This window comes from Chiloscyllium plagiosum, chromosome 7 (assembly GCF_004010195.1).
Source record: "Chiloscyllium plagiosum isolate BGI_BamShark_2017 chromosome 7, ASM401019v2, whole genome shotgun sequence".
Taxonomy (NCBI): Eukaryota; Metazoa; Chordata; class Chondrichthyes; order Orectolobiformes; family Hemiscylliidae; genus Chiloscyllium; species Chiloscyllium plagiosum.
In genome coordinates this window covers 38,306,765-38,320,128 of record NC_057716.1, presented here as the reverse complement: position 1 = coordinate 38,320,128, position 13,364 = coordinate 38,306,765, and the positions used below count along the sequence as shown (strand labels likewise).

Genomic DNA, 13,364 nt, shown 5'->3' with positions numbered 1-13,364 from the left:
TATGAGTCATACCTGCTCAGAGGTGCCTGGTTAGGATGAGCCCTGGTTAGGAGGAAGAAGCTATATGAAAAATAAATACATAAGGTGTTGCTGGCTCCAAATATCATAATGAAATGATATAACACTAATGTTTTTTCATAGAATCCCTATAGCGTGGAAGCTGGCCATTCAGACCATTGAGTCCCACTCAAACCTACCCCGTAAGCCTACACTTCCCATGACTAATGCACCTGGTCCCTGAACACCATGGGCAATTCAGCATGGCTAATCCACCTAACCTGCACATTTTTGGACTGTGGGAGGAAACCCACACAGACACAAGGAAAATGTGCAAACTTCACACAGACAGATGCCTCAGGGTGAAATTGAACCCAGGTCCCCAGTGTTGTGATGTAGTAGTACTGGGCCACCTCTTACATGGGCACAATTTTTTAATGGAGTAGGAGAATCACGACCAGTCCTGATGAAGAAATGCTTGAAACATTGACTCTCCTACTTCTTGGATGCTGCCTGACTGACTGCTTTGACCACACGTTTTGACTCTGATCTCCAGCATCTGCCATCCTCACTTTCTCCCCGTAATTTTGTAATGCAATGAGAGTTCATGTGGCTTGCTTTTGAAGTTTAGTGACCATAGAGTCATAGAGATATACAGCACAGAAACAGACCCTTCGGTCCAACCGTCCATGCTGACCAGATATCCCAACCCAATCTTGTCCCACCTGCCAGCACCCAGCCCATATCCCTCCAAACCCTTCCTATTCATATACCCATCCAAATGCCTCTGAAATGTTGCAATTGTACCAGCCTCCACCACTTCCCCTGGCAGCTCATTCCATACACGTACCACCGTCTGTGTGAAAAAGTTGCCCCTTAGGTCTCTTTTATATCTTTCCCCTTTCACCCTAAACCTATTCCCTCTAGTTCTGGACTCCCCGACTCCAGGGAAAAGACTTTGCCTATTTAATAAAAAAATGTGTTGTTGCTTCTGAGAGCTCCTCAGGGAATGAACAGCATTGTGAAAGTGAATGGTCTACTAGCAAAACAGATTCAGTGTACCTAGGGGTTATGAAATTGCCCGTAGTGTTAGGAGAATGGGGCTGGGTGGGTTACGCTTCGGTGTGGACTTGTTGGGCCGAAGGGCTTGTTTTCACACTGTAAGTAATCTAATCCAATCTAATATTATCCAGCTGAAGGTCATGAGTTCAACTCACGTCTTGGCAAGTTGTTGGAACTGAATTCAAGAAAACTTTTAATTTTTCGCCTGGCATCAGAAAAATGACCAGCTTGTACTCTGATGGTTAGACAACACCTTGATTTTAAAAGTTCTTCAACTTGTTTTTAACTCCCACTATGGTCTTACACTTGCATAGGGATGTTATGCTTTTTGCTGCAAAGCTCAGTTAGGCTGCACCTAGAGTACTGAATGCAATTCCAGTTACGATATGACAAAAAGGATATGGGAGCATTGGAGAGGGTGCGGAGAAGGTTGGCAATGATAGTATGAGAAATGCATGGATATGCTGATTAGGCAAGGATTGATGGGCTGGGTTTCTTCTTTTGAAAAGAAGAGTGCTGAGAGATGACCCAATAGAGGTTGCTAACTTTGTGAAAGGTACTGATACAAAGTGGATAAAAAGAGAATGTTTCCTCAAATGGAAACCATCAATATAAGATAGTCACCAAGAAATCTGAAAAGCATTTCAGGAGAAACTTCTTTACCCTAATTATGGTTAAAATGTGAAACTTGTCACTATAAAAAGTGCATGAAATGAACATAATGGATGTGTTTACAGAGAAGATAGTCAACCATATAAGTGAAAAGGGAAATGAGGGTGAGGGTGAGGGTGATGTATTTAGATATGAAAAGTTGACAGGAAGTTCAAATGGAGCATAAACGCTGACAGTTGATTGGTTGGTTTGAATGGCGCATACTATACTATATATCCTTTGTAATCCTATGTTTCTCTATAATTTCCTTTACTCCCACCGAGCTGAGATATTTGTGTTGCTCTGATTTTGATCACTCTCAATTTTTAATCACTCCTCCATTAGCACCCATACTTTTAGTTGTCTGATGCCTAAGTTCTGGAATTCTCTCCCTAAATCTTTCCTCCCCTCTCTCTGGGAAACTATCCATTCCAACTCTCCTTAAATTTACCATTTTGACCAAGCATTTATTCATCAGTCCTAATAGCTCCGATATGATGTGGTGTCAAATATTCTTTTATAATATCCTGAAAAGTGCCTTTTATTATATTGAAGGTGCTACATAAATGTGCCTTGTTGCTTTGGTTGCTAATCACTTTGTAGCCTGGCCAAGTATTTACAATTCTACTTAACCTCACTGATCAGGATGGTAACTATGCATGAAAATATAGGGTCACAAACAGTAAGTTGTACCTTAATTTTCCTGGTGGATCGTGAGGAGTAATGAGCCCCACGAGAACATTTTAGGAATTCCTCAAAATATTCCCCACCTTTTCCAATCATGAAGCCCTCTGAAAATTCTTTCCCTCAATTTAATTAAGTGCTGGGGACTATTATGTGAGTCCTTACCACTGATCTTTTGCTTGCCAACATCTGCTGCTGTACAGAAGCCAGCTGCCTCTTCCTATCAATTTTAGGCAGTTGACCAGGTCATACAGAAAAGGCCTAGGAGTTAAAATTGTAGGGCCTCACTGCCAAGGTCAATATGACTTGTTAGCTAACTTAGCCCTCAGCTGTCTGATTCCGGAATTGAGTAATATCAAAATTTGAGCCATAGCTCCTTCACGATTAATTCTTTTAACATGATGTATCACTGAAATAAATTATTTTAGAAGGGTACAAAAATGAAAACACTACAAAATGAGAGGTTACTGTATCCCAAAAAGAAAGTGTTTGATAACGTTGTTCTTTTCTGGTTTGATAAAGTGCACTTATGCATCTCATTTTACTGAAGTCAAAATGAAGTTTGTAAAATGTAAATCAATAAATTTTTTTGTGTTGATTAAGAGTTTTTATTGACTCGTAATGTGGCTATAACAAGAATGAGGACAGAGGAATGGTGCTATATCAGAGACAACTTGCGGCAGTGAATGAGTTAAACTTTGAGCCTGTATGTTAGTCCTAATGAGAGACTGAGCAACTGGACTTTTGGCAGTTAATCCCATTTCTTACACACTGCTTCCTGAAAGTTTCTCACTTACAGCTCCATAATCCATACTTGTGGGAATATGGCTGCCATAGAAATAACTTTCATGCATTCATCATCTGTTCCAGAAGGTTTCCAATCCCCAGATGTACCTACCCTCAATACCTTACAATGTGTAGCTGATAATCATCCAGACCTGACTGTCATGGTCATGTGCAGGAATAGCAGGATATGTGGAATATTTCAGGTTATATCTTAAGCTTGACAATAGGCCATTAGAGATTCCAACAACAGAAGGAGGTATATAAAAAAATATTTCTCTCTTCCAGCAAACCACTTTCCACCAAAAAAATCACTAGGGAACCATACACCTTTTGTCTGCTAAATGTATACCATTGTAATGTTAGAAATACCAATTGCTCAAAGTTAAAGAGACACATTCACAGTCTAGTTCCAATGGTTTTAACAAACTTTTAAAGTAAGATTTGGTAGCTGTATGTATGTAAATGTTTATGTTGTTGTGTTGTCAGTTCTTCTGCACATGCTTTACTATTTGATCACAAACACAAGAATTTTCTCCTGAATTATCACATTCAAGTTTCAAGTGAGTGCCAAATCTGCCTCTCTGCCATTTGGCTTATTTTAGTCTAATATTGCAACTGTAGGATTAATTTATTAAAATGCACTCCCCCTTGGTAGCATTGTCATTTAATAATGGCAGAAAATAAAAGATAAGCCAAGAATAAAAAGACTTGTTACAATAAGGGAAATTGCCTGATAACAAAATTATGCACCTTGCGTACCCAATCATTTGGTACGCAATAGGTACAAGAATGGTCAGTACATGAGTATTGGAGTAAATTACGACAGATGCTGGAATCTGTGCAGAAAACAACAAATGCTGGAGATCACCGCTAGTCAGGCAGCATCCATGGACAGAGAGCAAGCTAACATTTTGAAGTCTAGATGGGCAGCACAGTGGCACAGTGGTTAGCACTGCTGCCTCACAGCACCAGAGACCCGGGTTCAATTCCCGCCTCGGACGACTGACTGTGTGGAGTTTGCATGTTCTCCCCGTGTCCGCGTGGGTTTCCTCAGGGTGCTCCGGTTTCCTCCCACAGTCCAAAGATGTGCAGGTCAGGTGAATTGGCCATGCTAAATTGCCCGTAGTGTTAGGTAAGGGGTAAATGTAGGGGTATGGGTGGGTTACGCTTCGGCGGGTCGGTGTGGACTTGTTGGGCTGAAGGGCCTGTTTCCACACTCTAATGTAATCTAATCTAACCTAATGACTCTTCATCAGAGAAGTTGGAAGGTCATGTTGCGGCTGTTCAGGACATTGGCTGTTCAGTTCTGGTCTCACTGCTATAGGAAAGATGTTGTGAAACTTGAAATGGTTCAGAAATGATTTACAAGGATGTTGCCTGTGTTAGAGGGTTTGAGCTATGGGAAGTGGTTGAGTAAGCTGGGGCTGTTTTCCCCAGAGTGTCGGAGGCTGAGGGATGATCTTATAAATGTTCATAAAACCATGATGGACATGGATAGGATGAATAGTCAAGGTCTTTTCCCCAGCATTGGTGAGTCCAATACTAAAGGGCACAGTTTAAGGTGAGAAGAGAAAGATTTAAAAAAGACTTAAGGGACAACATTTTCACACAGAGTGGTGCGTGTATGGAATGAGCTGCCAGAGGAAGTGTGGAAGCTGGTACAATTACAACAATTAAAAGGCATCGAAGTGGGAATATGATTAGGAACGTTTTAGAGGGATATGGGCCAGATGCTGACAAATGGGTCCAGAACAATTTAGGATATCTGGTCGGCATGGACGAATTAGACCAAGGGGTCTGTTTGCGTGCTGTATATCTCTATGACTCCACTGTGCACAGAATTTGAGATATTAACACATAATAACAATATTGAATGTCTTTAAAATTTGAATGAAATAATTGAGAATGTCCATTCACATTCTACAGAGGAACCTCGATTATCCTAACGAGATGGGCGTGCATTATTTCGTTCGGATAATTGATTATTCGGTTAACTGATTTCCTCTGGGGCTCAGAGTTTTCTGTGAAGTCTGCTCCCTGTTCAGAAGACTAGCTCCTTTAAACCCCCACTTCCACCCATCCCCCAGTCCCTTCTGCGTCCACCCCATCCACCCTCACCCCTGTCCGCTCCCCAACCCCGTCCAACACCGCCCCCGTCATTTGGAGACGGTGCCTGGACTGTCCAGGATTGCTCTTGGCAGCATTTCAGTGAGCCAAGTTTGTTTTTAATCATTGTACCTGAAAACAAAAGATGCAATCAGGTTGAAACAGCTCTTTGACATAATGTTTCTATCAGGACCTTGAGATTTCCTTTGGATAATTCGAAATTTGGATAATTGATATTCAGATAATCATGGTTCCTCTGTGCTTAGAAAAAGTTGTTCTGTTTTGAAACTCATAAAGTGCCATTCAATCACACAGCTATTGATACCTTAATGAAAATAAAACTTCTCAGATCATCATAAATTTGTCAAACGATACAAAATCTCTTTAAAATGTCTGGATAACACATTAAAATCAGATTATATTTATGGTGATTTGCTACTTTTTTGACAAAGCTGATGTATAACACCATTTTTGTAATAAATTCAATACTGCAAGTTGCTCCCACACTCTGAAGGATTTTTCTTTGCAGTTTGTGCTTTTGCTGATGTCTAAGAAAAGATAATGATTAAAAAGCAGAATAAAAAATGTGAAGATTATCAAAATGAGGTATTTTTATATTAAATGGCAATGATCTCATGACCAGTTTTCCTTCAGTATTATTACAAGTTAATACACAAGCCTTTATTCGTGTGTCATGTAACTGTCCTAGTTCCACAAAGCATTATGGGATTGTTTCAACTGTTCTATGATCATAAGTGATACAGGGCAGCTGTGGTGTTAACAAGAAGGATTTTTCAAGGATAATACTACATTCTATACATGGTTCTTATTTCTGTTTTGCCATTCAAACTTCTGGGAAATGCAATTGTTCAAAAACATTTCACAAAACATTGAATAAACACAAAGTAGAACAGTTTAGCTATAGTGCAGAGATAATGTTTAATCAGGATTATGTTAATAGAAAAGAAATACTCGTGTTTGCATAATATGCAATGAATCAGAATGAAAAAGCAGTAAGTATTGAATGAGCTGCAATGCCCCAGAAAGCGAAACAGTAATTCAGCAAGAAAAACTGAAGGGCTCATTGGCTTCGAATTTCTGTGGAAATAATTCCCTGAACTGTTGGATGATTCTAGATCAATTCTAATTAAAATCAGAACAAAGCATTGTTCGGTGATTTTTGTTAGACAGGTAAAAGGACATTGCACTAATGATCAGTTGTTACTACATTGCTTCCAGCATAAAAAAATCAGCTACTATCCAATGAAAATAGTTTAAAGCACTTTATCTAGTGTGGGTAAGAACATGTAGTTTCCATTTTCTAACTGTGTTCGATATCATAATTTGGGAATAATACAAAATGACACTTAAAAATTTGATAAACATGATATTTCTAAAAGTTAATCAGCATGGTTGCTCAATGGTTAGCACTGCTGCCTCACAGTGCTAGGGTCCTGGGTTCGATTCCAGCCTTGGTCAACTGTCTATGTGGAGTTCGCACATTCTCTCCGTACCAGCGTGGGTTTCCTCTCACAGTCGAAATCATGGAATATTAGTGTCATTGGCAAAGTCACAATTTGTTATGCATCCTTAGTTGCTTTTAAACTGAATGGTTTGCTCAGACATTTCCAGAGGAGGCATAAGAGTCAAACATATTGCTAAAGTTACATTGATGCCAAACCAGATAGGGATGGCAGATTTCTTTTCTTAAAGATATTAGTGAACCAGAGGAGTTGTTTTTAATGTCAACCAGTGTTAGTTTCATGGCCACTGTTACTGAGAATAACTTTCAATTTTGGAGTAGGACTCCCAGTTATTAATCTGAATATTACATGGTCATCTGAATAGGACTATCCAGTAGGGTAAATATCTGATTGGATTGAATGATATAGGAAAAGAAGATCTCAGTATTGAATATTAAAATAGAATGCCAACAGTGTGGAAACAGGTCATTTAGCCCAACAAGTCCATGCCAACTTGCCTCTTACTCAGACTCATCCCATCCCTGTAACTCTGCATTTCCCATGGCAAATCCACCTAATTTACACACCCCAGGACACCAAGAACAACCCACCTAACCTGTATATCTTTAGAAAGTGGGAAGAATCCCATGCAGATGTGGGGAGAATGTGCAAACACCACACAGCCAGTCACCCAAGGCTGGAACTGATCCTGGGTCCCTGGTGCTATGAGGCAACAGTGCTATACATTAAGCCATTGTGCACCCCAATATTATTGGAATATTGCAATCAAATCTAGGGCTCAGTAAACCTATACAAACCAGAAGTGCTTCATTATTATCTACAGTGAGTACATAATTAAAATTAAAACCAATTTGAAAAAAAAAAGAATAAATAAATAGGAAGACAGAAAGAGGAGCAAAATTGACAAAATATTTGAGCAATTTAAAAATGAAGAGTGGAGTGAGAAAGATTAAATCAGAATGACAAAAGGGTAAGATGTGTAAGACTGCCAAATGGAGGCAGCTTTCAATTACACCAAATTATTCTGAATAAAATTAATGAATCACAATGAAAGATTTTAGTGACAGCATGTACAAAAGTATGATGTAGCTAACAGAGGCAGAGTTTGAGTTTAAGATGGATTAGGACAAAATATTCTTAAACACAAAACATTTAGGCGAAATAAGGTCTTACTACATTATCCAAAGCTTCATTAGAGTATTTGAATGTAAAAGTCAAATAGATGGTGAACATTTATTTGATTGTTCTTAAAGAATAAGAAAGGACAATAATTTTGTTAGGAGTTTATCATAGACTGACAAATAGGGAAAGGAGATAATTTTTTACATAAATTGAACAAAATGCACAAACAACAGGTCAGTAATAATGAGTGACTTTAATGATTCATAGATTTGGTTAAAAGTAAAAAGTTTATACAACAAATCTAATACTGATTTTAGTTTTGGGAATTAATATTTAACAAACAGATAATGAGAGAAAAAAGCAATAACTAGGAAACAGTGACCATAACATTATTAGTTTCAGTATAAATCAGTCCACGATAATCAAATGTAAAAGACATTTTCAATAAGCCAATTGTGAAATCAATACAGATAAATTAAATCTAAAATTTAATAGGTAAACTAGAGAATACTTGAATCTTTCAAACAGCAGGAGAAAGAAGGGCTTATGACTGAACCATCGACTCTCCAGCTCCTTGGATGTTGCCTGATCCGCTGTGAGCTTTTTCAGCACCACACTTTTTGACTCTTTCACACAGCAGTCAATTTGGATATTGGCAAGACATACAGGAAGTAAACATGAAGTAACACATATTTATTGTATAACAAAATAAAAGAAGATTTAGAAGATGCAGATGAAAAATCCAGAAGTCATATGCAAAAAAAACAAACTGCATAGAAAATAGAAGGAAAGTGAAAAAGTAAAAAGTGTGAGAAAGAGGAGCATGGAGACAACAAAAGAGAAATAGGAAAAGATTTAGAGATGCATATGAAGGAGTGGTGGAAATTTTAAATGCAGAGCTTACTTTTTTTGTTTTTAATATAGAATGATGAAGTGAATGAAGGAAATGGGGCAATTAGATTAACTGACTAGATGTGAAGGAAGTAGAGAAATACTGATGAATTCAATGTAGAAAAAGTGCTAGGTCTTAATGTAACAAATGCAGAAGATTCAACTTTTAAACTAGACAATTACCGCAAGCTCAATGGCAAAGATGGGTGAATAACTGCCTAACCACAATTATAGATAGTGTTTGGAAACACCCAATTAAAGGCTGCTATGCTTTCAAATACTGTAAGAAACAAGCTATATCCGATTGTTCAAAGACCAGAATTGCTTGATTGTCCACACCCATCTCAGACCATTGTAATTCTGTCGTTCTGAAACCTAGTAATTCCATGAACATAAAGATGAAATAACTTACCTAAGACTCCATTTTAAATTTATGGATGATCAATATTTTGACAGGGTCCAGTATGACCATTCTAACATATGTCTTAAAATCAATTTATTTTTCTTTCTCATGTTGTCAAAGTTTTGAAAAAATGTAAAGGACAAATTAACTATTTGTTAAAATATGGCTAGAACTGCTTGATTTTTATTCACTTCTTCTTAAGTTGGGTTTCAGCCTGATTCTTGAGCACAATACAGAGAAGTGGCTGAGGCTTAAAATATGCAAGTCAGACCCTGTGAAAATACAAATGCATGAGCATTACCTGACCTATCTACTGAGTATTAGTTAATGCTGAGACTCAATAAAAAGGTCTTGGATATGTTTTGGATAAGTTGCACGATTACGGGTGGCATTGTGGCATTTGGGCGGCATGGTGGCTCAGTGGTTAGCACTGCTGCCTCACAGGGTCCCAGGTTCAATTCCAGCCTTGGGCGACTGTCTTTGTGGCATTTGCACATTCTCCCTGTGTCTGCGTGGGTTTCCTCCCACATTCCTAAAATGTGCAGATTAGGTGAATTGGCAATGCTAAATTGTCAATAGTTGTTAGGTGCATTTGTCAGAGGGTGGGTGGGTTACTCTTCGGAGGGTCGGTGTGGACTTGTTGGGCCGAAGAGCCTGTTTCCACACTGTAGGTAATCTCATCTAAATTTAGCCTTGATTTGTTATGGATTATTGTTAATACAATGTCTCGCTGGCTCTGTGCCACATTGACACACCACTTTTGAGCTTGAAATTACTTATATTTACTTAACGAGAAATTTTTAATGACAATAGAATTTACATACAAGGTGTCAGCATGTTGAAAGCCAAGGGATACAGAATTACTAAATGTTCAGCAAAGGAGTATGAGATTATGAAATATTTTGAAATGCAATATCCTTTGGATAACAAATTATTTGATTTTTTCACAGGACTACGCTGAAAAAGAAAAAGCAATAACAAAGGCCTTGGAGGATCTGAAGGCCAACTTCTACTGTGAATTGTGTGACAAACAATATTACAAACATCAAGAGTTTGATAACCATATAAATTCCTATGATCATGCTCACAAGCAGGTATGGTAACAGTCCTGGTATTGTGATAACAGATAGAACTAAGTACCGGAACAGATATATTTAACACATTCATAACTGAAAGTGCTCCAAATGGGATTTTTGTTGTAACTCCTGATTCTGTGAATAATGACACATATAATTCTTACATGAGTTAGTTATCATGGATGCAGAATATGAAGACTAGCATCCAAGTGGCATTGAATTAATAATCTCGGTTTCTTTAAGTTAAATATGTATTTTCTGTGTTTGCTTTTTGACAGTACGCTTTAACAGAAAATTTCTATGCTATTTCTTTTAGTCTGGACAGAAGCATGGTGACTAACTTATGGCATACTTACGTTTTCACTTGTACAATTAAAATAAAAGAGCCAACAGAACTTAACCATGGATTGACATCAGAAACCACCTAAAGTACACAGTCTCACAACATCAGTCTGAAATATCATGTCATGAATTATCAGCTGGGAACTTGAGGTGGACCAATACCCTTCTGGAAACTTGAACAACTTTACTTTTCACTGCATTTAATGTTAATAGAAAAGAGACAGTTGAATACGTATTCACCAACATTAAATATTCTTTATTGTAGTTTGAACATATCCAGGCACAACTGCAGTTGACATTATAATTCAGATTTACCAACTGAACATTGGACTCGGTGGATACCCATCTGAAATTACTTTCAGCATTAGTACATAATGACAAATTTAGTGACACTTGCACCTAAACAAGGAACAAGAGTAAATCTTTCAGCTATTTGAGCTTGCTCCACCATTGATTAAGATCACACTTGATGTGATTGTAACCTCAGATCAGCATTACCAATTGCCCCCAATAATCTTTCATTCCTTTGCTTAACAAAAATCAATCTACCTTTGTGTTGAAAGTATTCAAAGACTCTGCTTCTGCTATCTTTTCAGAAAGAGAGTTTAAAAGACACAAGTCTTCTGACTGAAGAAAAAAAAAATCACCTTACCTCTATATTAAATGATTTCTAAAGTGTGACCACTAGTTCTAAATTGTCTCGTAAGAGGAAACAGCCTCACCACATCTACTCTGTCAAGCCCTCTCAGGATCTTATATGTTTAAATCAAGTCACCTCATACTCTTCTAATCTCCAGCAAATGCAAAGCTAGCTCATCCAACCTTTGCTCAAAATAACCCTTTCATTCCAGGTATTAGTCTGTTTAACCTCTGAACTGCTTCCAATGTATTTATATCCTTCCTTAAATAAGGTGACCAATACTGTGTACAGAATCTCAGATGTGGTCTCACTAATGCCCTGTGTAACTGAAAAATAACTTCCCTATATTGCTATTCAATTCCCTCACAATAAATAATACCATTTTATTAGTTATCCCAATTACTTGCTAAAACTGTATATCAACCTTTTGCGATTCACACACTAGCGCACCCAGACTCCTCTATGTTGGAAAGCTCTGCAACCTCTCATTGTTTAGATAATTTGCTTCTCTTATATTCTTGTGCTGGAATGGACAATTTTTCATTTTTCCAATTATACCCCATTTGTCACATCTTTTCTCACTCATTCAACCTTCTCAAATCTTCTTCACAACTTACTTTCATACTAATCTAGCACTTTTGGCAAGCATACCTTCTGTCCCTTCACCAAAGTTATGAATATAAAGGTAAACAGCTGCGGTCTTGATACCAATCCTTGTCACATCTCACTCCTTACATTTTGACAACCTGGAAAAAACCATTTATGTCTACACTCTGTGTTTTCAGCTAGCCTGCCTCATAGCTATCCATGCCATTATGCTACACCATACACCATTAACTTTTATTTTCCACAATAACCTTTGATCTGGCACTTTATCAAATGCCTTCTGAAAATCTAAGTACAGCAAATCAATCTGTTCTTTATTCAGTATACAGATTATCTCTTTAAAGATCTCTAACTGATTTGTCAAACATGATTTTCTTTTCACAAAACTCTGTTGACTCTGCCTGATTACCTTGAATTATTGTAAGCATTCTCCTATAACTTCTTAACATTGTCTCTACGTCGAAGGGTGGCCTGTAGTTTCCTGTTTTCTATATCACTCCCTTTTTGAGTAAAGGAATTACATTTGCTATTTGCAAATCTAGTGAGGCTATTACCCAGTCAAGAGAGTTTTCGAAATTAAAACCAGTGCATCAATCATCCCACTTTTTTAAAGACCATCCTTGGGATGAAGTCCATTAGGCAGTTGTCAGTCTCCAAAGTGATTGTGAATTTATTGAGTTCCTCTCTCCATTTCATTCCATTTCCTGATTTAATACTTCTTTTGGGATACTACTTATATCTCCTATGGTAAAGACCAATGCAAAAACATCTGTTCAATTCATCTACCATCTCCATATTTCCCATTATCAATTCTCCAGACAAATCTTCCATACAACAACACTTACATTGTTAATTATTTTCTTTTTAAAACATTTATAGAAACTCTTACTATTAGTTTTATGTTTCTGACTAGCTTTCCCTTGCATTTTAATGATTTACCCGTCAACTTTTTGGTTATTGTTGACTTCTTTTATATTCTGACCAATGACTTGCCATTTGTCTTTGCACCGATATGTTTTCTTTAAGTTTGGTACTATCTTTACCACTTTAGCCAACAGAAAAATATTCATCAGCAAGAAGTGCCAATAAGTCATCTAACATAGAACATAGAACATAGAAGAATACAGCGCAGTACAGGCCCTTTGGCCCTCGATGTTGGGCCGATCCAAGCCCACCTAACCTACACTAGCCCATTATCCTCCATATGCCAATCCAATGCACGTTTAAATGCCCATAATGAAGGAGAGTCCACCACTGCTACTGGCAGGGCATTCCATGAACTCACGACTCGCTGAGTAAAGAATCTACCCCTAACATCTGTCCTATACCTACCCCCCCTTAATTTAAAGCTATGCCCCCTTGTAATAGCTGACTCCATACGTGGAAAAAGATTCTCACTGTCGACCCTATCTAAACCCCTAATCATCTTGTACACCTCTATCAAGTCACCCCTAAACCTTCTTTTCTCCAATGAAAACAACCCCAAGTGCATCAGCCTTTCCTCATACGATCTT

The 13,364-nt window shown here is 37.8% G+C and overlaps 1 protein-coding gene across 1 annotated transcript in view; it reads left to right on the top strand.

Annotated features, from left to right (window-relative positions):
- The window catches only part of znf804a (zinc finger protein 804A), a 352,607-nt gene that overhangs the window by 241,314 nt on the left and 97,929 nt on the right, over positions 1 to 13,364 (top strand). Inside the window, exon 2 of the mRNA XM_043693450.1 lies at positions 10,137 to 10,280. Coding sequence (XP_043549385.1) covers positions 10,137 to 10,280 — 144 coding nt within the window. The remainder of the gene's footprint in view (positions 1 to 10,136; positions 10,281 to 13,364) is intronic.